This window comes from Catharus ustulatus, chromosome 5 (assembly GCF_009819885.2).
Source record: "Catharus ustulatus isolate bCatUst1 chromosome 5, bCatUst1.pri.v2, whole genome shotgun sequence".
Classification (NCBI taxonomy): domain Eukaryota; kingdom Metazoa; phylum Chordata; class Aves; order Passeriformes; family Turdidae; genus Catharus; species Catharus ustulatus.
The window spans coordinates 48,917,526-48,940,694 of NC_046225.1; the positions used below are offsets into that span (position 1 = coordinate 48,917,526).

The window sequence follows — 23,169 nt, forward strand, 5'->3', positions numbered from 1 at the left end:
TCCCGCCTCACGGAGCCCCGTCCCGCCTCACGGAGCCCCGTCCGCGGCGGGGGCGGGCGGCGCGTACCGCGCCCTGCGCCTTCTGCACAGCCCCGCCGCGCCGAGCGGCCACCAGACCTCGCCCCGCCGCTCATGTGTCAGCAAAGCAGCGTCTGTCCCCTGAGCAAGAAAAATAAAAGCCAAGGGTCGTCACAGCACAAACTGGCGGGGAAAAGAGGAGCTAACCCACCGGGCAGCTTGTACAAACAGATGCTTGACTGCGCGGGATTCGGGATGTCCGAATTAGTACTGTGCTTACCTTTGTGAAACGCGTGTTGTTTTACAGCAGAGTAAGGACTTCTGATAAGTAATGCTGTCTTAAAAAAGCACCAAAAGAAGCATTTCGTTTGCTGAGATTCCTGAGTAACTACGTTTGTTAATTTTAGAAGAAATCATGTGTTAAATCGACCCAGCCGTGATCATAGCTGCCAAGTTCTGGCAAAAAATTACATAAGCAAAATGTCAATTTTAGAATTTTTCTGGGGGGCTCAAAAAGGAAAATTTTAAATATAAGCTAAGAACTAAGAAGTCCTTTTGCTGTTGGAATACATAATCATCTTATTTTTTATTAATCTTCATACAGTATCCTATAGAACTGACATCTGTATCTTCTCATTTGTGTTAAACTACTGTCCGTTCTAAATAAACCCCATTTTCTTTCCCTGGTGTGTGAAACTCTAAATCCATAGGAGTAAACTATAAACACCTAACATCTATATGACCTATTATCAGCAATAAAGTCTGGTCTATTGAGAGGACATGGTACTAAACTAAATTTTGCCCTAGAAGTCTCAAAATCAAGCAATTCATTCACACTGCAGTATGATGGAGTTTGGCTATTACAAAAACTCTTGAATTTTGGCTGCTAATCGAAAATGTGTTTTAAATGTCCACAAAAGAATGAAAGTATGTGGATGGAAAAGTTGACCTCTCTAGGGAAGAAAGAATGAGACTCATAATGAGCTTCTCTGTTTTCTCCAAGTTAAGTCTTTAAAGGTATCTTTCTTTTTCTTCATTAAAGAAAAGTCATACCAGAATAAGCTCACTTATCACTGGATATCAGGATTATGTAAGGGATGACACCATTTCATCTTGCTGTGGTGTGATGCAAATGGAAGATGAGATCTTTAGCCAGAATAAATCCAGAACATGGCTGCTTTTGGAGCTGCATAGCTGGAGCATGAGGCTCACAGCATGTATTCAGCCAATAAATATTTGAAAAAATTTTGCAACACTTTTTGTAATTACAGTATCTTGCTTCATGGTTCAGAGGTGGAGTTCCAGTAAAACTAGACAAGCCTGGAATTGTGAACCTGATATGCTTGTGTGGCTTCCATTAAATTCATAATGCAATGAAAATAATGCAAATCCTGAAAAATTTAGCCATTGTATTCTTGGTGCTCTCTCTGAGATTCTTAGTAACTATTAAGTTTGGCTTCGAATATCACAAAGTTACATTCTAGCGCTCTCCATAAGGCTGATATGATATGAGCATCAGAGCAAAAGAGGAGAGAGTTTTCAGGTGTAATGTCTTAAATACAAAAGTCAATGGTTAGTTACACATATATATATATAGCAATTCCTTTCACTATATTTTTTTTATTCCTGGAGTGCCACAGGTATACTTGACAAAAACATAAAGCAAAAACATTTGATCTTTATAGGAATTCAATTATGTCAAATCAGTAAAGTCAAGAAAACACTACAGTAAGAGCTTCCACTCACAGAAGAAACATTTTAATTCTAGAAAATATTTAAGACACCCCTACTCTAAGGCAGACATAAAAAGTTACCTGAATTTAACAGCCCCATATTTGCATTGGTTGACAGGGGCAAACTTTTCTAAAGCTAGTGATTGAAAAAAAAAAAAAAAAGCTTTATTTGGGTTCAAACTGTAATACAAGCATCTTCTGAAACCCAAGTAAACACATGGCATTTAAAAGAACTTTCAGACCCCTGTGAGAACTTGTCCTTGCATATTGCCTGAGATGAGCATGATGAAGAAGCAGAAGAAAGTGCCAGAGAAATGGGGGGGAAAACATGCAAGTTAGAGCACAGATTAGGATTAAAACTGCAGCTCTGGCAAAAAGCAGTAGTGTGTGAGTTTAGTTAGGCACCTGTCTCAGTGAGAACACAAACACATGCAGGTCTCTGCAAGCAGTTTACTGGGTTCTTCACAATGAGAAGAGGAAATCCTGTATCTTGAACATTTCATAACTAACAACCATTCACTTCAAAAAGACGACCCAGACCAAGTATAAAATAGAATCCAAGAATCAGCCAAGACAAAGAAAACTTACATGATTCCTTGCAAGTAGTGAGGACAGTTTAATGTTTTACTCAGGAGTAGGTTGGCTGTTTCCTGCTGTGACTTTTCATGTCTTTTCATTCACCCTTAACTCCTGCTCCCATCAGCGTGAGAACAATGCCCTGTCATGTAATTCTTACTTCGTTTTCCACGCTCTGTTATGGTTACAAAGCAAGGGGGTGGAACTTTGTTTCTCAGGGAATTTTTAAGCAATTAACAGGGTTTGATTTTGTAACAGACAAATAAACCATGTTTATTGTATGTGGTAATAGTTCCTCCTTGGTAATAGTTCCTCCTTCTGGCACGCACTGTATACACAGTGCGGTGTGTTTCTGTTAAATATGCGCACCAGAAAGGCTTTGCTTTGCTTTGGTGAATGTGGTGAACCTCAGGATCCTGGCAACCCTTCAGTATTTTCTAAGAGGTTCTTCAGTCAAGCAGCCAGAGCCTGTAAACCTCCCCTGAGTTTGTGAGATCTCAGTCCTTGATCTCCTTCCACTCTGACAACAGATAATTCCTCAGCCAAACATTCAATTCCATATTGGTTGTTTTATTTTTGGTTTCACTTGGTTTTTTTTCTTCTTTGATGTGTAAAGTTGGTTTTGTTCTGGGAGTCGTAAGAATTTCTTTTGCTTTGTGTTTACTCTTCCAAATCACTAACATTTACTGGTTTCTGTCTATTACCTTCTCTTCATTTTTATAACTCTGAAGAACTTTCAGGTAAATCTTGGAAAGATAGAATGTTTGAAGAACATATTCAACTGTGACAAACAACTTTACATTCAAAGTTACAATTAAAAAAAGAAGCTTAAACTGATTTTTAATAGGCACTTTTGCACAGATAGGTGCAAGGATCCAAACAATTCTATCTCTAGACAATCACTACCCCAGACACACATATGCACCATGAGAAAATTGTCATTCCAGTGCTCTTTCATTTTATGTTCAGTTTTAGCTGGACCAGTTAGGAAGTTATTGGTTATTAAGTACTCATTCCCACATGGGATTCTCTTGTGTATTTTATTTTTCAGAACATCATGTAGTCAGTATCTATTAGTTTTAATCTATGTTTTCAATAATATCTATTAGATGTCAGGAGGTATTAGATACATTTTCAAGACTTGTTTTAGGACAACGCTCTTGCCCAGCATCCATGTGAAAAGAACATTTTGCAGCAGCAAAGTCTGATCCTCTGGTTTTGCAAACAAGAGTAGGAGAATAGTCTGGTGAAAGGGGCTTCAAGCAGCCAAAACTCATGGAAGCTGAAAGCTTCTTTTGGACTTAAGAAAATTAACTATGATTTAGGTTTCTTATGAAACTGAGATGCCACGGTCATGCAAATGGAGGAAGTTTAATGGTGATCTCACAGGCTATTCATTTCACAATAAGCACTGGAGTGTCATATTACCACTTCGGATACTCTACTGGAAACTATTATGTCTTGCTGTGAAAAAAACAAAGCATTAAAATAAAATGCAAAATAAAATTAATGTTTTTATTTTTTTGTTTCAAAAACTTATTCCTAAAAAAAGGCATTGCATTTTTCATTTCAGAGAAAGTGGAACCATTTTTTTCAATATTCCCAGAGCAACCCCTCCCACACCCAACTGACATTTTCAGGGTAACTTTTCTTGCAAAATTATTTTTGCTTGATGAAAGTGTCTTTCTTACTTGTTTAATTCTTGTTAATATTAAAATTTATCTATTTACTTACATAAGCATCACAGTATTAAAATTAAAGCAGACAAGCAATGCTTTTCATTCCAAAATGGTCAAAGTAGAATTGTTGTTTCTTTTTTATAGAACAAGATTTCATTTCCAGAAAAAAATATTTTCAATTCATAGGACAGACTCCGTATGTTGTATGCTGGGCTCCTCACTGCAAGAAAGATAAGAAGTTACTGGAGAGGGTCCAGTGGAGACCACAAAGATGATGGGGGTCTGGAGCATCTCTCTTGAGTAGAGACTGCAGGAGCTGGGCCTGTTCAGTCTAGAAAAGAGAAGACTGGGAGGGGGTCTCATCAATGCATATAAATATCTCAAAGGTGGTGTCAGACCCTTTTTAGTGGTGCCCAGCGACAGGACGAGGAGCAGTGGCCATAAATTAAAACACAAGAAGTTCCACATCAACTTGAGGCAGATCTTTCCATCGAGGGTGGCATAGCACTGAACAGGCCGCCCAGGGAGCTCATGGAATCTCCCTTTGTCCAGACGTTCCAAACCCACAGGACGAGTTCCTGTGCCACCTGCTCCAGGTGACCCTGCCTTGGCAGAAGGGTTGGACCAGATGACCTCCAGAAGGCCCTTCCAATCCTAAGGATTCTGTGATTCTGTTGCCTTCATTAGCACATACCCTTGCTAAAAGAACGTTCTGAATTTCAGTGGGGAAATCCGAGAAGGCAGAATTTTCTTGACGCGCTCGGTGTTCTACCGGAGCAGCCCACCGGGAGGCGAGAAACGCTCGTATGATCCTCGTAGGAGGGAGGAACCGGGGCATGAGGGGAGCCGGGCGGGCACTGCGGGCCCCGGTGTCCCTGAGCCCGGCAAGGCCAGGAGGTGGCGGTGGAGCCCGGCAAGGCCAGGAGGTGGCGGTGGAGCCCGGCAAGGCCAGGAGGTGGCGGTGGAGCCCGGCAAGGCCAGGAGGTGGCGGTGGAGCTCGGCAGGCCGGGGACCGGCCCCCCCTCACAGCGCGGCTCAGCCCGGCACGCGGGCTCGCGTGGGCTTCCGGGGCCAGCCGGGTCAGCCCAACCCATTTCGTTTCCTCCGGTGGCCCACGGAAGGTAAGTGCGGCTGGGGCCTGTGAGTGTCAGACTCCTCCTGTCCGCGCCAAGGGGCTCCGCGGGGCCGGATTTCTCCGGCGTCACGGCGGGGGAAGGCGAGGGTCGGGGCGCGGCTCTCGGCAGCCGGCCCGGGGCGTGTGCTGCCGCAGCCCGGCGGGGCCGCCGCCCGTCAGGTCAGGAAGCACACTGAGGTGACTGAGCGTGTCCAGAGAGGGCTACGGAGCAGCTCGAGGGTCTGGAGTATAAATCCTCTTCGGAGCGGCTGAGGGAGCTGCGGGTGTTTAGCCTAGAGAAAAGGGGGCTCGGAGACCCCTTTATTGCCTTCTACAACCACCTCACCATGTCAGGATTGGTCTCTTCTTCCAGACGACTAGTGACAGGACAAGAGGACACAGCCTCCAGCTGTGCCAGAGGAGGTTCAGGTTGAGCACCAGGAAGAATTTCTTCACGCGAAGGGTGATTAGACATTGGAATGGACTGCTCAGGAGGGAGGTGGTGGAGTGGACGTGACAGTGCCATGGTTCTTACCAAGGTTCAACTTATTGCTTAGTTGACAAGATGATGTTCCGTCATAGGTTGGACTCGATGATCTTAGAGGCCTTTTTCAGCCTAATTGGTTCTGTGATACTGTGAAAGCAATACTCTGTGCTGGCCGTGCACTGCCCTGGGTGGGGGCACTGATCAGCTGCTGCAGGGTTGAGCAAGCAGGGGGCATTCCCCTGCCCCGTACTGCTGTCAGGTTGTTGGTGGGGACCTACTGCAGCTACTCTGTAAACTCTGTAAACTCACCTTTGAAGCAAGAGCCTGAGTTTAAAACAAAGAGCCACTTCAGACAGGTGTGAAACATCTGTGAAGTGCCTCTGAAATCTTTGATGAGTGGTGCCTGCCCTGGGCACCAAAGCCCGCAGCATGGACCAGTTAATACATGCAATTTTGGCTACCCCTTTCTTCCCCGAGGTAGTCCTAGAAGTTATGGGGTTACCATTCCTATTCAGAAGGAGGCTTTTTATTGAAAACACAGTTTATGAAGTTGACAATTCTCATATTTGAAAAACTTAGCTATCTTCTTGCATACTGTTTCTTTATCATCCCATTGGAGGTATTCAAACTGTGACATTTTTTCAGTAGCCTAATATTAGAATTTTCTTCTGTAAATTAATAAATTATCCATGACCTTTCTTTTAGAAGACAAATAAGTTTTTTGAATATTTGATCCTTGCAAGCCACATTGGTTTAATCTTGCATTATATAGGTATTTTATTCAAACAGAATAATATAATTGGGGAATTCTTCCCAGAATATGCACTTAATTGTTACACTAAGAATTACATGTAAGGTTGAGAAAACAGACATGAATATTACAGAAAATTACGAGAAAGTTACGTTTCTCCAGTAAGCAAATGGAAATAAAGTTATTTTTTGGGATGACAGTTGTCTTTCCAAGACACGGGGCCTTAAAATATTGGAACACTTTTACATTCCTCCCATAGGAGACAGCATGTCTGCTAGGTAGGAATATTAATAATTCAGTTACATAATATTTTGATGACATCAACTCTGTCCCTTTGTTTCATTCTTACCAGTGTAGCTTTCAGCTTTCATCCCCTGTGGGAGATGTACCATGAGGCTGCTTAAAGGGCTAAATATTTTTTGGGTTCTTCATTATGTTGAAGCAGTAGCATAGCTGAATAACTTATAATTCAGGAGAAACATGTACTTAGGACAATATAGGAGGTCAGTGACAAACTGCAAATCTTTATGTTCTTAATTTATACCCATTCTTTTTCCTTCATTTAATTTTTATTTATTTTCCTCTTGTGACTCAGCTGTTTTATCATCATGAAAAAGACAAGCACTTTAAATCTATTGCAGCAGTTAGAAACCATTTCCAGTGATTATTTTTATGCAGCTGCCTGCACAAGTAGGCTTTGTGAGTAGGTAAGAATAAGAAAGCAGATAAGAATAAGGAAATTCGATTCATTTTTGACTGACACAAACCTCTTTAAAGTTTTGTATGTCTTTCTCCTATTTCATGTCCTTTTTTTGCATTAAGTGACAAGAGACTGAGGAAAACTAAATTGCTCTCAGATTGAGGAAGATGGTGTAGAGCTGTGAGCTTTCCTCATATGGGTTTTCAAACTCAGGTTTTTTCAAAAACACAGTGATCATTGCAATTTTTTTGCAAGTGTCTGAGAATGAAGTGCAGATTGGTGTGAATGCAACGCTTTAAGTTTTTTTACCAAGGGGAGAGGAGGTTGTGTTGCTTCTATTACTTAAAAAAGCTTTGCTGTCTGAATATGTAGTGTATGTGAAGCAGACGTTGCTTGAACTTCATAGCTGTGTAACTGACCCCAAAATAAATGCAGGAAGTGGTTTATACAATAATATTATGAATGTCAAAAACATTAAGGTCAATAAATTGTTGCATATCTTTTCTATTTGACTCTGCCCTTCGCAGTCACTTTAGCCTTGCTCAGTGCTACCATTCTCAGAAGGTACTTTTGGAAAAGCAGAAGTGCCCTCTCTATTAATAAAGTGCCAGACCATGCAGCACAGTGCAAGGTAAAAATCACAATTTAGATATTTGAATTACTGTAGAAATAAACTAGTTTTCTTTTTGTTTTTGCCTAGCAGTGCAGGTCTCAAGCATAGAAGACTGCAACTCTAAAACTCTTTGGAATCTATTTATTCTTTTGCGTTATATTTTAGATGATGTTTGTAACTGAACTGGGTTTTTTGGAGATACATATGTGGTTTGTGATAGGCTTGCCTGGTGGGTCCCATGGAGCCCAGGTTTCAGATGATGGCAGTGAGGATAGAAGTAGTGCAGTAATTCTGGACAGTACACTAAAGAGGCTATTTCTTGGACCTGCAATGCATTAAAAAATCAGAAAGGTTTTCAATTACTTGCTCATATTTTCATTTCTTTATGATTGAGCATAATGTGCTAGGTCATGATTCAGCATTTAATTGTAGTTCCTGACTTACCTGTTTGAGTTGCACACAACTCTGTGTTGCTGATAAGTGATAAACTGTGCTGTAAACTGTATCAGGTAACTGGATGCTATCTACTGTAAAAAATACACTCCTTTCAACCTGTTCAAACCTGTTTTCCTTCTAGATGAATATTGGACTTACAAGTATCAGTATGATATCTTGACTTTTTACCTTTGTACCTAGCAGAAAGAGAAGCAGCCAAGCATAAAATAGCAAGCACAGTTTCTGCTGAACAAGAGCAGTAGCAGACTACAAGGAAAGAGACAATGTCTTCTGAAACAGTCCAACAGGGAAGTCAGACAGCTCCAGTAAAGCAACCTGGATGGGTAAGCTGGGTTTTCTCCCTTATATTTTGATGTTATTGCTAATGAATAACTGGGATTTTGCCTCAGTTGCTCTTATTGAAGAGAGAAGTAGGTGTCTGTTAGCTAAAGCATATAGATGAAGAGAGGAAAGGATAGTGTGTTATTTTTCGTGGTTCACTGTGCTCAGAGAGCTAGTTGTGAATCTTAAGGCTCTGATTTATGCCCTGAGTTATGAGCTGGCATAGCTGTGGTGTCTGAATACAGGTCCAGTACAACTTGTCCCCCATCAAACTCTGCATGCACATGTTCAGAAGGGGAGAAGGGAACAATATGGCACAAGAATCTGGTCTACAGCTCTACAGAAGATGAACATTCTTCTCTGATGGAGAAATCGAGGAATTTAAATGTGGTATGACTTTTTGCTAACCAGCCACTACCAGAGGGCAGCAATATTGGGCTGATCTGCAATGAAGGGGCACAAGTTCCAGCAGGGTGGCAGGGGCTGGGGCCTCAGAAGGAAGGGGCACAAGTTCCAGCAGGGTGGCAGGGACTGGGGCCTCAGAAGGAAGGGGCACAAGTTCCAGCAGGGTGGCAGGGACTGGGCCTCAGAAGGAAGGGGCACAAGTTCCAGCAGGGTGGCAGGGACTGGGGCCTCAGGTACAGGGAGCACAGAACCACAGTATCCAAAAAGAGGACGAGAGCAGATCCAGTATTGTTAACCAGGGTCAGCAGTTCAGTGATTGCCAGGAAGTCTGATGCTAAACCAGGTGATGAGCTTAGCAAGGCAAGGTATGAATCTCCATGATATACCTACAAACAGTTAAGGCAAGGGCCTGAGCTTGTATACAGCTCCCCAGCTGAAGGGCAGAGGCCCTGGGCAACGCTTCTTGCTGCTGTTTCTGAGCTTGTCTGTTTTCTCAGCTAACTCAATGTTACATAACTGTGCATGTTAGAGCTGACTCTGAGCCCAAGTAACTACACACCTGGCAGGGTGTGTGTGGAGGCAGAAAGGTTGCAAAGCCTGTTGGTGCACTTGGGGCTCACAAATTTCCTTATCTTTCAGTCAGCCTGTTTGTATTTTACTGTATTTGCTATGACCTTGCTCTGAAACCAGTTTGAAGTGATTCTTTATCATCTGGAGCGGAGCCAATTCTGTATTGTTCACCTGGGCAGCACCACCATTAACTTCTGTGGGAGCAGTGCTTGAAGAAGGGCTGAGATATTAATTACCTATAATATGAAATGTGTGGCTCTGGCCAATAAATGCTTTTCCTTACTATGACTATAAAATCATGGATCAGTCAGGCATAAAAGGAGATTGAATCCTGTTGTAGATGAATATGCTCTTTTTTCCAAGGCATTGCTTGTTCTATGATGTCTAGTTTTTCTTTCAAGAATACATAGGTTTGAAGATGTGTTTTTATAGAAAAATGTTTAAATTTCAGTTAATTTTAACTTAATGACAACTCCTTTCCCTTGGTTTTCCTTGCTGAGCACAATGTCATGGTATGGAATTGGAATATCCCTTGGATCAGCTGGGCTCAGCTGTCCCAGCTGTGTCCCCTACCAAATTTTTCTACACCCCCAGACAATTTCCTGGTGGGGCAGCCTGAGAAACACAAAAGGCCTTGACTCTGTGTAAGATCTACTCAGCAGTAATTAAATCCCTGTATTGTGAAGACTGATTTGGTCATAAATCCAAAACCTAGCACCATACCAGTTACTGTGGAGAAATTAAACTCTTGTCAAGTCAAAACCAGTACACCAATTTCTCTCATATGTCTGGTAAGGACACTTCAAATGCTAAACTGAGTCTTTTCTTAAAGAAAGAAAAATAATCTTTTTACGTCTACATGTCAGTACCTTGGATAGTAGAATGCATGGGAGAATAGTGTCACTTTTTCTTCACACCATGGGTGAAAAAAGAGCTACATGAAAGAAGTCTGTTGGAAGCCTGATTTGTATTAGGGTGAAGCCAGTATGGTTGAGTTCAGTTAATGCCATGGGGATATATTTAAATTGCTCAGAGAGAAAGTTCTACTACTGGGGAGTCTGTCATGGTTTACGTTGACCCTCTTTTAAATACTTGCAAAATCTGCTCTTGTTGAACTTCAATTGACTTCTGTACGGAGAAGAACGTATTGAAAACTGCCACTCTGCCTTTATTTCCTGTAATTTCTTTCTGTAGAGACATAATGTAGCTCATGAGAATGAAATTACTAGCAAATATAAAGCAATATACTTCTGGGGTAAGCAGCAGCTGAGCAGTTTTAGAAAAGTAAAGACCAACAAGATGGGTGGTTTAAACTTAAAACCTATGTAGTTCTTTCTGTTTCTGTATTGGGGTATCAAGATTTCATCATACTGTTAACAACAGGAGTTTTGCTTGGAAGTTTTTTTATTTGTTTTTTAAATAATTTATCTTTTTTAATTGGTTGTTTTTTCTTCCTGTGAGATTCAGTAAACTAATCCAGGTTTATGATTTCAGCCAATGCTATTTTGTCCCATCTCCCAAATTCAAGACAAAGAGGTTGCCAGGATCCGTAAAGAATGCAAACAGGAAAGTTTCTGGTATAGAGGTGAGTGATCCAAAGTCATTCTTACCAACTTACCACACAGAATGACTTCTTGATGTATGTATGCAAAACTGTCTGCAGAATGTTTTTTTTTTGTTGTAACACTGTTGTAGGTTAGTTCTGTCAATTTAAGCTTTGTATTCTTGAAGGTTTAATTGAATTATTTGCATAATTGTTGTAGGTGAAGGTGGTTGGATTGAGGTCTTGTTTAATATGAACTTTGGCAGTTGCAGAGCTCGTTCTATTCTTGAAGTCCGTTATTACAACCACCTTAGGGATGTTTTACTTTGTTACATACTTATCCTTGCCTTTGAATGGAAGGCAGTGTGGCTGTGTGTCTTTGATTTGTGAAATTCTTCATATGTTAGGACATCTAAAAGATCAGTGCTTGGTGATTTAGTGCCTTTCCTTCCACATTTTCAGTTTGCATCTAAATTGCATATTTCCTGAAGGGAGAATATTGAAAAGGGTTTCAGCATTTCACTGGAGCTGCTGACATTACAAGTGTTGCAGTAGTTAGAAGAGATATTCAGATTGTGGAAACTATTATTTAATAAATATATATATATTGCATTAGCTCCAGATGTTACAGCACAGCTGATATCTGGCACTGGTGAGGACAACTTTTCTCTGAAGAGAACATAATCTGAATGAGCAGATGTAGTAGGTGATTAAAACAGTAGGCAAAGTTAATGTTTAGAAACAATGTGTTTAACTTTAGAAACAGAAACATTTAACATATAAGAGAGCATTTACCAAATCGGTTACAAAATTTGGCTGATACCAGCTACTCTTCTTTTCATTTTCACAGCTCTTCCGTTATCTCTTGGGAGCATGCTTGTCACCCAGGGGCTGATCTCAAAAGGTAATGTTAAAAAACGCCATCATTAAAGTGCTGTTTTTCAAGATCATTATCTTCTCACTCATTACCATAATTGCTATGGTGCTTTGATTATTATGTGTGCATTGCCACAGTCATTCTTTTGCAAGAACATGAACTGAAAAGAAAATTTGCAGATCGAAAGACAGGTGGCTGGATTTTGTCACCATGATCACAGATATTTTGAGTAGAGTCTTCACTGGGACAGCTTGTAGGGCAGAGCATTGTACAACCCAGCAGGGGTGTTCGAGTTGGGTACTGTAGCTCTAACTGTTGTTTTATTTGCAAATGCTGGCAATGTTCTTACAGTGACCATGTATCAATATGACTACAGCTTTGGTGCAAAGGGACAAGGAGTACTGCCAAAGTGAGGAGACAGAGAGCTTTCTGTAGAGATGGTTCATGATGTGCAGGCTAACACAAAAGAAAATTGTATTCTGTTTATGTGGTGGATGAGCCTGGCTCTCTACACATGGCACTTTCAGTTTCCCTGCTGGGGGTCTTGACTACGTATGGTGTTTTGGGGAAAGAGTGAGCACCCTGAAGTCTGCTAAGCTATTTGACAAGAGGCTGATGTGAGTTCCCTATTCCATCCTTGACCTTGAGATTGTAGGGAAACAGGGTGGGAAGGAGTAAGAGTGTGTCAGAGAAGGACTGCACATTTGAGAAAGGGTGAGCAGTGATAGGAAGGGCACTGGGACTGTCTCTGTAGCTAACATGCCAGCCTCTGGCACCAGGTGCTCTTCTCAGTTTTGTACTTGGATGTTTCTGATCAGCTGTGAAATAACAAATGCTCTTATTAAATAATCATTACTGTGTGCCAACAATTGGAGGGGGGGTGATTATAAACAAACAACACTCTTGTTCCTCCCTCCCCTGAGAGACCCAGTATGAAATCGCATAGAACACAGTGGGCAAAGGTCCTTATGCTTATTACAGGCTGAATACTTCTCTGTCTACATACTTTCTTCTGATGGCTGCACACAGTACCCTGCCTCTAGAACATTCTGGAGCTTCTGAGCCTCATTATTACTGTCTGAATGCATATAACAGTGCAACCGGTGTTCACTTCCCCTCCCTTTGCCACGGTAATCTTGCTGTGTGGAGCCCTCCTCCACAGCATGGCATTTCTCTGCCAGACACATAGTTCTCAAAGGAATACTGGCTTCACCTCCTATGATTAACTGGGGGAATGTGGATTTTGGTGGAAAAGCTAATTTTTTGCTTTTCTTGTTCAGCCCACTATGTTCTCCTCTTAAAGCCTAAAATGTGTGATCTTTCCTCTCCAGTAGAGAAGGCTAGATACCAGTGGTACAGTTTTAATTGATAGCCACAGAAAGCTACCAAAGAGCAATTTCATCCTACTTATCACAGCACAAGGAGCTGGACCCTGTGTAAGTGATTTAATTTTGCCTTTTTATATGCAGGGTTGGTTTGTGCTGAAACATAAGCCACCATCACTTCCTCTGCAGTGCTGCAGGTGTCACCAGTGGCAGACGTGCTGCTTTTATGTTGGTTTACACTCTGAACTCCTGCCTGAACTGAATCCTGCAAAGTCCAGATTCTCTTTCTCCTGACTCTAGGACTGCCCCAAAACATATGCAGTAAGAACTAGTGGAACTATGTATATTTCAGATGTACTGAAAACCTGAGTTAGTAGACTTCATACCATCCTCACCTTAAGAAATGCAAAAGCAGTAGGAAAATTAGTGTCCTGGTTTTGAGTGTTGGTGAGTTCCAGAAGTGAATAAGCTTTCTATTTCCTTTTATTGTAGGCATTTTCTCAGCAAGCCCAAGATTTGGTCCATACCCCAAGATGGCAAGTAAGTTGTACCCAATTCTAAAAGGAAAGAAAAGGTTCTTCACAGGCAATATGCAGACCTTAGATGCACCTCTCTGAATTTCTTTCAAAAATCTTCTTTTTTGGAATTTATATGTTACCCCAGCAGATTAGGAAATCAGATTTCTGATGTGTTTAAAAATAAATGTATGAAACAAGATTCTTCTAATGTAAATATAAGTAGCAGCTTACATTTATGTAATGCAATCTCTCAAATTGGTATAAAATCTAGTCTCCACTTTTGTTTTATGAATTTTATCAGCCTCATTGATGCTTGGCAGATTGCACAACTTATACTGTGAAGAAGTCACAGTACTATAATATGTAAAATAGTATGGCCCTTTTCATGTATTGGTTTGATGGATCTCAACTGTCTAATTCAGAACCATGGATTGATAAAGAAAACAAATAGAAGCACAGAAACTTCAGTACTGTGAGGTGGCTCGTAAATGACAAGAAATTTAATTGATTCCTTCTTAAGCAGAAATTCAGCAGGAAATCAAAGGCATTGAAGTAGTCTTTTATTCTGACTCTAGTGAGTGAAAACCACAGTGCAACAGTATGGCAAACTGATTTTCTGGCTTCTTAGAAGGCCACAGAAGTTGGTGTTAAAAGTGTGATCGTTAGAAGTAAACCATGGTGTGCAAAAAAGGCAAGAACAATTAGTGCTGACATAATGAATTAATTTTATGTTCTATAATCTGTTCCTCTAAATATTATATCCTTTTTCTGTATGCAGGAATATTATATCCTTTTTCTGTATCAATTATTTTGGACCAGTTGCTCTCTCTCAGCTTTCAGTAATTATTTAATTCACCCCTGCAAACCCTGTCTAACCTTGTGTTTGTGACATGTTCTGAGAAGATGTGGTATACAATTTGTTATATGATTAAAACAGAGCCAATAGCACACTCCTGATGTAAGCTGTTGTATTAACAGTGTTTTGTTACCTGTTTCTGTAGTTGCTGGTGTCTTGGGTTATGCCATTGGAAAGATGTCATACATGGGAGAATGCCAAAAAAAGTTTCAGAAAGCGGGTATTGCACCGTTTGGTCCACAACAAAAAAGGTTTGTGCTATTTTAAATTACTAAGCTTAGATTGAAAAAAATATTTAAAAAATTATATGCACCAAAACTGTGAATTTAAATTCTGTGGTTAGATTCTGAGGTACTAGTCATAGTCTTGGGCTATATAGTGCAGTATTAGAAACTAATACACATTCTTCAGAAAATGCAAATTAAACTCATTGTAATACCTGTTACTCGGATATCTGTGATTTAAATGAAATTATTGTACTTTTAGATGTGATGGGACAACAGTTACTCTTATGTCTTTTCATCTAGTATCATACTGCTAAGATTGCCCATGTTATCACTTCGATCCTTTGAGGCTTCCTTTGGAACATACATCATCCCAAATATGCTACAGATTTTTTAATAATGTTCTCATATTTTAACAACAATGTCAATCTCAACCCATATTCCAGCCTCCCTCTCCTCTGTGGCTTTGCCCAACCTCATGCTGTTGTGCCAAACCATGAAGAGTGCAAACTGAGAGGGTGCTTTGTCCGCCTTGCTCCTCTAACCATAGAATAGATCCCAATGGACTTCTGTCACCTGGTACCTCCATGTTTTAGTCACTGTTTTCTCAATTCCACACATAGTCCTCCTTCACATCAAATCAGACTCTGGCTTCCTTCCCAGCTTCTCCTTCAGCTGCCTGTTATGCTCTCCGTTCTCAATATGGCTTCTGGTATAAACTGTTTGCTCACAAAACACATTTCCAAAAATCCTGTGCAAAAAATCATTCTCCTTTGTCTTTGCACATCTTTCCTCCAGACGAGCATGAGCTTTTAAAAATGCCTGATAAAGGGAAGCTTCTTCATTGTTCATCTATGTCTCTACTTGTATTCTTCCCCCATACAACAAAATATATACTTGGTATTACACAAAAATGTTATACACCTTACCGCTAGCTCGATTGCTTATAGGTACAATGGCAAGGACTGTCTTTTGCTACTTAGAAAATCCTGTTATATTTTGGCAATTGCTAGAGGGAGTACTTAATACTAATTAGTGGGCATTTATTGGCTGAGACTTTTAGATGTCCTATTATGCAGTTTATATCCCATATTACAAAAATTGGGGAATATCGGCAAGACATTACTTCTTCAAGAACTTTTGCCATCATGCTATGTGGTTGTATTAGAAGAAGTCCAGCAAAATTCTTCAATGTTTTGTTTGCTTTCAATATTGTAGGCATTGTCATCATGTTTGCAAAGAATGTAAAGCAAAATTGGGATCGAATGAGAGAGAAGGTTCAAGTCCTTCAGCATCTTAGTCCCAGGTAGGCAATCTTATGATTTGTTTTTCTTAATTAATTTTGTTTTCCATGTTGAATGGCATTCTTTTGAACAATATAGTGAAAATCACCAAATTTTAATAATGGGTCAAAATCCAAGGAAATATTCTGTATCTGTAATTTCTCATTAATTTTTGTTTCTTAATTTTTACATTACATAACTTGAATGCTAATTTTAAATTCCCCATCTCTAAGGATTTTTCCTTTAGCTGTAGCTGAGTATTGCTGATTGACCTAAGTGGAATTAATTTGGATCGACTTCTTGTATCAAAACAAATACAACTACTTTCAATTTCCAGCTTGTTTTACTTAAAAATCAAATAATTATAGGTTATGTTGATATTTAGGAATGCATTGAAATATTGAGAACTAGAAGCAGACAGAGCTGGGTGTGGGTTTTTTGTGTTCAGTACTACAATTTGGCTAGAGCCTTAGTTGGGCAGCATAATAGTGGTGCAAGAGCAGTCTGCGATTGTGGGGCAGGGACATGGCTCATGTGGTGTTCTCACCCATGAAAGACGGAGGGTTTACAGGGTAGAAGCTAGGGGAGTGTTTAAAAGGACTTGCACTCTATGAAAAACAGGCCAGCAGCTGGGTTTTTTAAGAATACTTTCACACTTTCTGCTTGTGGTAAGCTGGCCTACATTTCTCACAGGCAGGAGAATGTGTGAAAGTGTTTGCAAATAGCTTGGCTGCCTGCAAGAGAGAAGAGCAGAGGGCCTGTTTGAAACCCTGCCATTGGAGCTTATACAGACAGCTAAGAACAGAAGTCTGATGCAGAAATTGTTGGATTGAGTCTAGAATATATTATGTAGGAATTTAGACAAGGATATTGGTCATGGTCCCCCTTCTTACTCTAGAGTGCATGCCCACAGACAGTCTGTAAGAAGGAATATCCTATTAGAACCTATTTACTTGCCCAGAAGAGAGATTTTGATGGACTTTTTCTATGCAACAATACATTGTGGCAGTGAGGATTGAAAAGAGTTTTCAGAGTCCTTAAAGAAGCCATTAGAATAAAGTCCTGATTTTAATCAGCTTTGCCACTGGTTCAGCATTTTATATCAAGTGCTGCAAGTGCTCAGCCACTAGCAGAAAATGCAGTTTGGCTTAGGGTCACCTAATAAGGTTGTGCCAAAAGAAGCAGTGCTTCTCTTGTGCCAGCTGTAGAGATCGTGAAGTGAGCTGGCCCTCCAGATCAGCACTCTGTTCTAGTTTGGTACGATGACAGGGGAAAAAATTCCCCAAAACTTTCTGTAGGGTTTCTTGCTAGTGCCAGCATGAAGGAGAGAGTGAACCTGACTTAGATAACTCTGAATAAATAAATCCATTAGCACCTATGAGATTAATTAACCTCTTGCAATATTGTGCTGAATAACTGCTTTTGAAGATTTTGTCTTAAATGAATGCTTATGTAGGCTCACTTATTTCAAACAGAGACCTCCAAAGCATATTTAATTGAGAATGGTCACTTACCAGCAATTGCCTGTGTAGAGGAATCAAATATTTATTGTGGTATTTACAGTAATTTCACGACTATAAGGCACACCCTTTTGACTGAAATCTTCCGCCGAACCTGGGAGTGCACCTTATAGTCCGGTGCGCCTTGTATAATGGACAAAGTAGCGAAATTCGCAAACCCAGAAGTGTGAGCCGCAATGATGGGGTGGTGCCACGGGAGCGCAGAGTCGCAAGCGGGGGCGGGAGTGGGCAGCCGCAGCCGGCAGGAGCTGTGCGGGGAGGGAGGGAGCTGCCCCTGGCCCTGGCTCTGGAGCAGGGGGAACGAGAAGCTGCCGGGCGGCACCAGGTGCAGGGGGAACGAGAAGCCGCCGGGTGGCGGCAGTGCCAGCCGTGGCCCGGGCGCGGGGAGAAGAAGGAGCTGCCAGGCGGCGCTGGCCTCGGCCCGGGCCCGGGGGGAATGAGAAGCCACCGGGTGGTGGCGGCACTGGCCACGGCGGCCACAGCCCAGGTGAGGGGGGATGGAGCTGCCGGCGGCCGTGGCGGCCGAGCCGCAAGCCGAGCTGCGCCAGCCAGCGCTGGGTGGGAGTGCCTGGGCCCGCAACAACTGCGGCCGCTGGGCAGGGGAAGCCGGGACCCACGGCTGTGCGGTGGTAGCCAGGAGCTGCGAACTGTGCCAACCGGTTCCAGGGGCTGGCGAGAGTGCCGGGGCCTGCGGCACAGGGAGGGTACCTGGAGCTGCGTTTAAAGGCCACGCCAATCTGTGAAAAATGTTTGCAAACTGAGTACCTGCCAGTAATTTGTTACTTTGTTGCATGCGGCGCAGCACCTTGCTGCAAAAAAAAAAGTGCGAGCCGTGAGCCGAGCTGCGAGGTGGGGCAGGACTGCCCAGCCCCCAGCCAGCAGGAGCCACACAGGGAGAGAGGGAGCGGGCAGCGCTGCGCCGCCCTGAGCCGCGGGCCGCCCTGAGCCACCCCTGAACCGCAGCAACCCCGAGGTGTGAGCCGTGGCCGCCCCGAACTGCGGCAGCTGCAAGCCGCCGCCTGCCCCGAGCCCCGCCTCACCAGCCGGGGGCAGGTGGGAGGGCCGGGGCCTGCCCGCCCATGGAGAGGGCACTTGGGGCTGCGTTTAAAGGCTACACTAATCTGTCAAAATGTTTCCAATTTGAGCACATGCTAGTAAACTCCACGATGTGAGATTCCGTTACTAATTCGTTACTTTGTTGTGAATGGCACGGATCTTCGCTGCAAAAAAAAAGTGCGCCTTATAGTCCCATGCGCCTTATGGTCGTGAAATTACTGTACCTCTGCTGTTTCTCAGAGCTGCAGCTTGCTGAACCTTCAATCCAGACTCATTGTATTTTTCAGTCTTCCTCTGTGAGTTGGCAGTATTTATTCTCGTGTGCAAGTACCAATTAGCTTTAAATAAATTCCAAATTGTCTCAAATACAAAGGAGCCTTGCAGTTTTTGAGGGGAAGAATACAGGACGCTGTAGGCCCCTCTCCTTGTTTTCTTCCTGTAATGGGTCCTGAAATATCTGCTGCAGAACCTGTTCCCTGCCTCAGCTCATATGTTCATCAAAGACCTTGAGTGCTGCACATTTTACCAGCAGCTTAGTTCTTCTTGTTAGGCTGTTAAAAGGGCTTGAAAGCTTAGTCAGAAACTTAGTTTGAAAACAAATGTAAGGTAAGTGTATTTCATTCAAGTTCTAAATACTGTAATGGAAAAGCCATTATATTTGGGCCAGTGTGGTATTTTGAATTTGCCAGAACTCAATTTTGATGGGCAGGTTTTAGAAACTTAGGAAAAGAAGTACTGTAAGCATTATGTTGTTTTCTGTATTGTTAAACATCTTCTGTGTTTCAATAAAACTCCTTAATTTAGCATGCTGTACTCTAAAAATATGCAGACCCCCTGCTGAGCATATCTTGCTATTATGCATGCCAAGCATATGGTGCAAGCTCTGGCAGTACCTAGGAGGACCACACAGATAAAATTGTATTCATGCTTACGAGTACAAAGTAATGTCTTTTATCCTCAGGGATTCTGGAATGTTCTCAGAAAAATCACCAAGAAGCTCCATATTTCACAGTGAAAGCAAGGTAGCACTCACATAAATAACAAGTCCTTTTATTCTATTTACAGATGTGGTGAACGTGATAAAAACCTTATGGACCATTTTCTTTCAAGGCACTTTCCTGAAGACTAGAAATAATAATTTTGTGATTCTATCTCTTTGGTATAAATCGACTTATTTGAAATAGTTGCATATTTTTACATAGTTCTGTTTGTATTAAATACCAGTTTTTTGAAATTCACTTTTTGAAATACACTCCTCTCTTTTCAGCATGTTGATTTCTTTTCCTCTCTCCAGTGCAATTTAGCTCTTAGTGCTGAAAAATTACATTTGTCTATTGTATTTAGATGTTAGCAATGCTTTATGTAAGTATTATGTTGGAATGTTTGTCCATGTCAAACGGACAGTGTGTGAGGACGTTTAAATGGTTTGCACAGTGAAGCAGCTATTCAGTCTCTGAGCTGACCCCTTGGTTATGGAGTACTTGAAGAGTACCAAATTCAGGGTATTGTCAGACAGCAGTTACTGTGCTGAACCAGCTTCCCATAAGCCAGCTTTACACAAAGATCTGCTTTGCCAGGGATACCAAAAGTGTGTGGTACATTCATGAACAAGAACACACAATATTTTGGAACAGTTTATGCTTGCACAAAATCTGAGGCCACCAGATGCTGAAAAAAACCCAAACCTAGATGGCACATGCTCTCTACAAACAGCTGGACACACAATCTTCTATGAAATATCTCAGGAAATCAAAAGCAGGCACTTCCCCCAAACACAGTGATGGCTTTCACAGGAAATGCACAGCTACTGAAAAGTTTGGGCTTCACTGTTAGTCAATGAAGACTGTCTTCTGTGGGCTTTTTCTGTTTGCTTTTATACTGTGCCTATGGTTAGTTCCCCTCTTTTGAACTAGCTTGGCATCTTTTTATCTGCACACAAAGAAATTCTGCAAGCAAAATATATAGTGTGGCAAAGTATAATGTAACTATTAATTGGTTAGTAAACACACAAGACATTCTGGATTTGATTAAGTGATTAGACTGAATACTCAACTCCCTGATAAAGCACTTGGATAGCCTTTTCTAGCCAAGCAGCCACCAGGCAGAAGGAGAAGGTTTAGACTGACAAGCCTCCCTGCTCTTTTCTTTACTATAAGATTTTATATTTTTCTACTTGGTGTTTAGCCTCTTGAATTCTTGAGCTACTAAGAACCCCTGTCTCAACAGGGGCTTCAATTTTACACTTTTTACTTTACTATGGTATTTTTCCCCAGCACTTTCAATTGGGGTCAGGGATACACAGCAGTGCTGTGTCCCAGCTGCTGCTGTGTGCAGGCAGCTGAGCCTTGGAGAGCCTCCCACAGGAACTTCAGGGAGAGGGGCTTACACAACCACAGAGAAGGCCACCTCCTTTGTGAAAATCATGTAATTGTCATGGGTGTACTGTGATAGCCACCAAAACTTGCATGGTGGTATGTCTGAGCTACTTCTCCTTCATCTGTCATCTGCTGTCAAGGTAACAGCTGGGAGCTGCACCAAGATTAATCGTGCCTGGGTTACCTGAGGGAAGCTATTACATCCAAGTGACACCAAGGAGAGTGATGTGTGTGACAGAGGACTTGGCAGAGGTTGTTCTTGTGCTCAGTGTTACCTCTCGGGATTACAATTTAGCTACTGAACTTCGCTTTAAATATAATTTTAGTTATTTTTTACTTTAGATTATTTTTCTGTAACAAATATACTGAAGTATAAAATTTGTCTCCTTTTTTGCTAACTTTGTTTCCGTACTTTGCAAAAGGCTGATTAGGTATTTGTGTGGATGTAAGTTCATGAGTTACTGTGATACAGGTATGAGAAAAGGCAGTTTGTGAATCTTGAGATGTATTAGCACCAAATTTATGTATATCAGAGGAAAAATGAGCACAGCCAATGGGCAGATTGTTTTTTGAAGGTCTTTAAAAGCAGCTGTTTTGTAGTAATTATGTGCAGTTTAATGAGCTAATCCTTATTGGCCATTACTATTGTGCATTCCATACAAGCAGGTTAAAGAATTTACTTTTAATTGAGCAGAAGTTGAATACATTGAATTGAGGAGTGACCTATCAAAAAAATAGGAAAAGCTTTGAGGTAATCAGTTGCATCTTTAATAAGAGGGGAAGAGGTCTCCAGGAGGAAAAACAGTTGACCTTGCAAACATAAACTAAACTTTTCTTAATGTTTTCTTACACTGATAATAGGTTGTATGTTCCCCTTTTGCAGAAGATGTTAGGAAAAGGCTAAAAAAATCCAATGAACTTACAGAGCTTCCTGTGAGTCATTTGTATCTGGAAAGTGGACTTGTTTTCTTCCTCAGAGACAAGGGAGTTCAACTGTGTGCTTAGGCATATCACAGCTTAGTGAAGTCCACATACTTCTATGTACTTTATTTAATTATGGCTAGAAAAAGGGTGCAAGAGGAAAGCTATAGTGACATTAACCTCAACTGCAATAGACTGCTTATCTTTACAGACTTTTGTATTAGCTGTTGGCATTCATTTTACAAATTCATTTTAGAAGGGAAAGCAATTGCAGGTTGAAAACATTCCTGTTTAAATCCTTAGGTGCACTCTAGGTAAGCCAGCTGTTCTATAATTCTCTTCTAATACTGGAATGAAAGGGACATGAAAGCTCACTATCCAGGTTTTCATAAATCCCCATCAAAAACAAGATTTGAGGCTTATTTTATTGCATTTATAGAGAAGAATGAGAGAATAGGGCATGCTATGCAACAGCAGGTAATAGGAGGGAAGAGCTCTGGAGTGAGCTGGTCACAAGAGAGCAGGTTCTGGGGCAGGATTTACAATAGAAGGATGCTGGACCAGGCCATGTGGGAAATACAGAGTGGCAGCAACGCTAACTTGGGAGCAGCAGCCCATTCCTGATGTCCATTTCTACCAGTGAAAGAGCTGCTGGTAATCTGTCCCACTCACTCAACTTGTTTTTGGCATCACACACAAAAAATGCATTTGAGAGGACGTAAAAAAGGGATCCAGCTTCTGACATCAGTATTGCAGTAGTTCCACATCCTTGAAATACTAAGCCATTTGTATATTGTATGGTTATGGAGGGTTTTTTTGGCTTGTTTGGGTATTTTTCCTAGTAAGTCTCTAAAAAAATAAGGTTTCTCCAGGAAATAAATTAGACTTCCTGAGGCTGTTTAAAATACAGAATGCCTGAGAGGACATTTGAGGACATGTTGGGGGCATCTGGTCAACATTTTAACAGATAATCTGACAAAGGAAAACACAAGTGTTTCTTGATGACAAAATTACAGAGCTAGGAAAAAAATCTTCATATGAGAGGCTGACTAATAAGCTTCATAGTTATGCAGGAAAATATCAACTGCATTACACAGTTGGTTTTTAAATTACTCTGACTTTTTTCAGTACAAGGACATGGGAGTCATTTTGCATACTTGCAAGACATAGGATCAGTGGTCTGTGACAGCCAAAAGGCAAGTACGACATTAGCAATTCCCAGGGAAAAAATGGGAAAAAAAAAAGATT

General features: G+C 41.4%; 1 protein-coding gene across 4 annotated transcripts; it reads left to right on the forward strand.

The window, feature by feature from the left end:
• The first annotated feature begins 5,013 nt into the window (after positions 1 to 5,013).
• On the forward strand, positions 5,014 to 19,863 carry OCIAD2 (OCIA domain containing 2). Of its 4 annotated transcripts, none has more exons than XM_033060426.2 (8): positions 5,014 to 5,127; positions 8,308 to 8,450; positions 10,918 to 11,008; positions 11,817 to 11,870; positions 13,661 to 13,708; positions 14,688 to 14,793; positions 15,985 to 16,072; positions 19,691 to 19,863. In XM_033060426.2, the coding sequence occupies exons 2-7, from the start codon at positions 8,391 to 8,393 to the stop codon at positions 16,064 to 16,066; spliced, it is 441 nt and encodes a 146-aa protein (XP_032916317.1). In that variant the 5' UTR covers positions 5,014 to 5,127; positions 8,308 to 8,390; the 3' UTR covers positions 16,067 to 16,072; positions 19,691 to 19,863. The 4 variants fall into 4 exon arrangements, with proteins under 4 accessions (XP_032916317.1, XP_032916316.1, XP_032916319.1 ...); XM_033060425.2 differs by having other exon boundaries at positions 8,311 to 8,450; XM_033060428.2 differs by lacking the exon at positions 5,014 to 5,127 and adding an exon at positions 7,533 to 7,689.
• Positions 19,864 to 23,169: the final 3,306 nt, after the last annotated feature.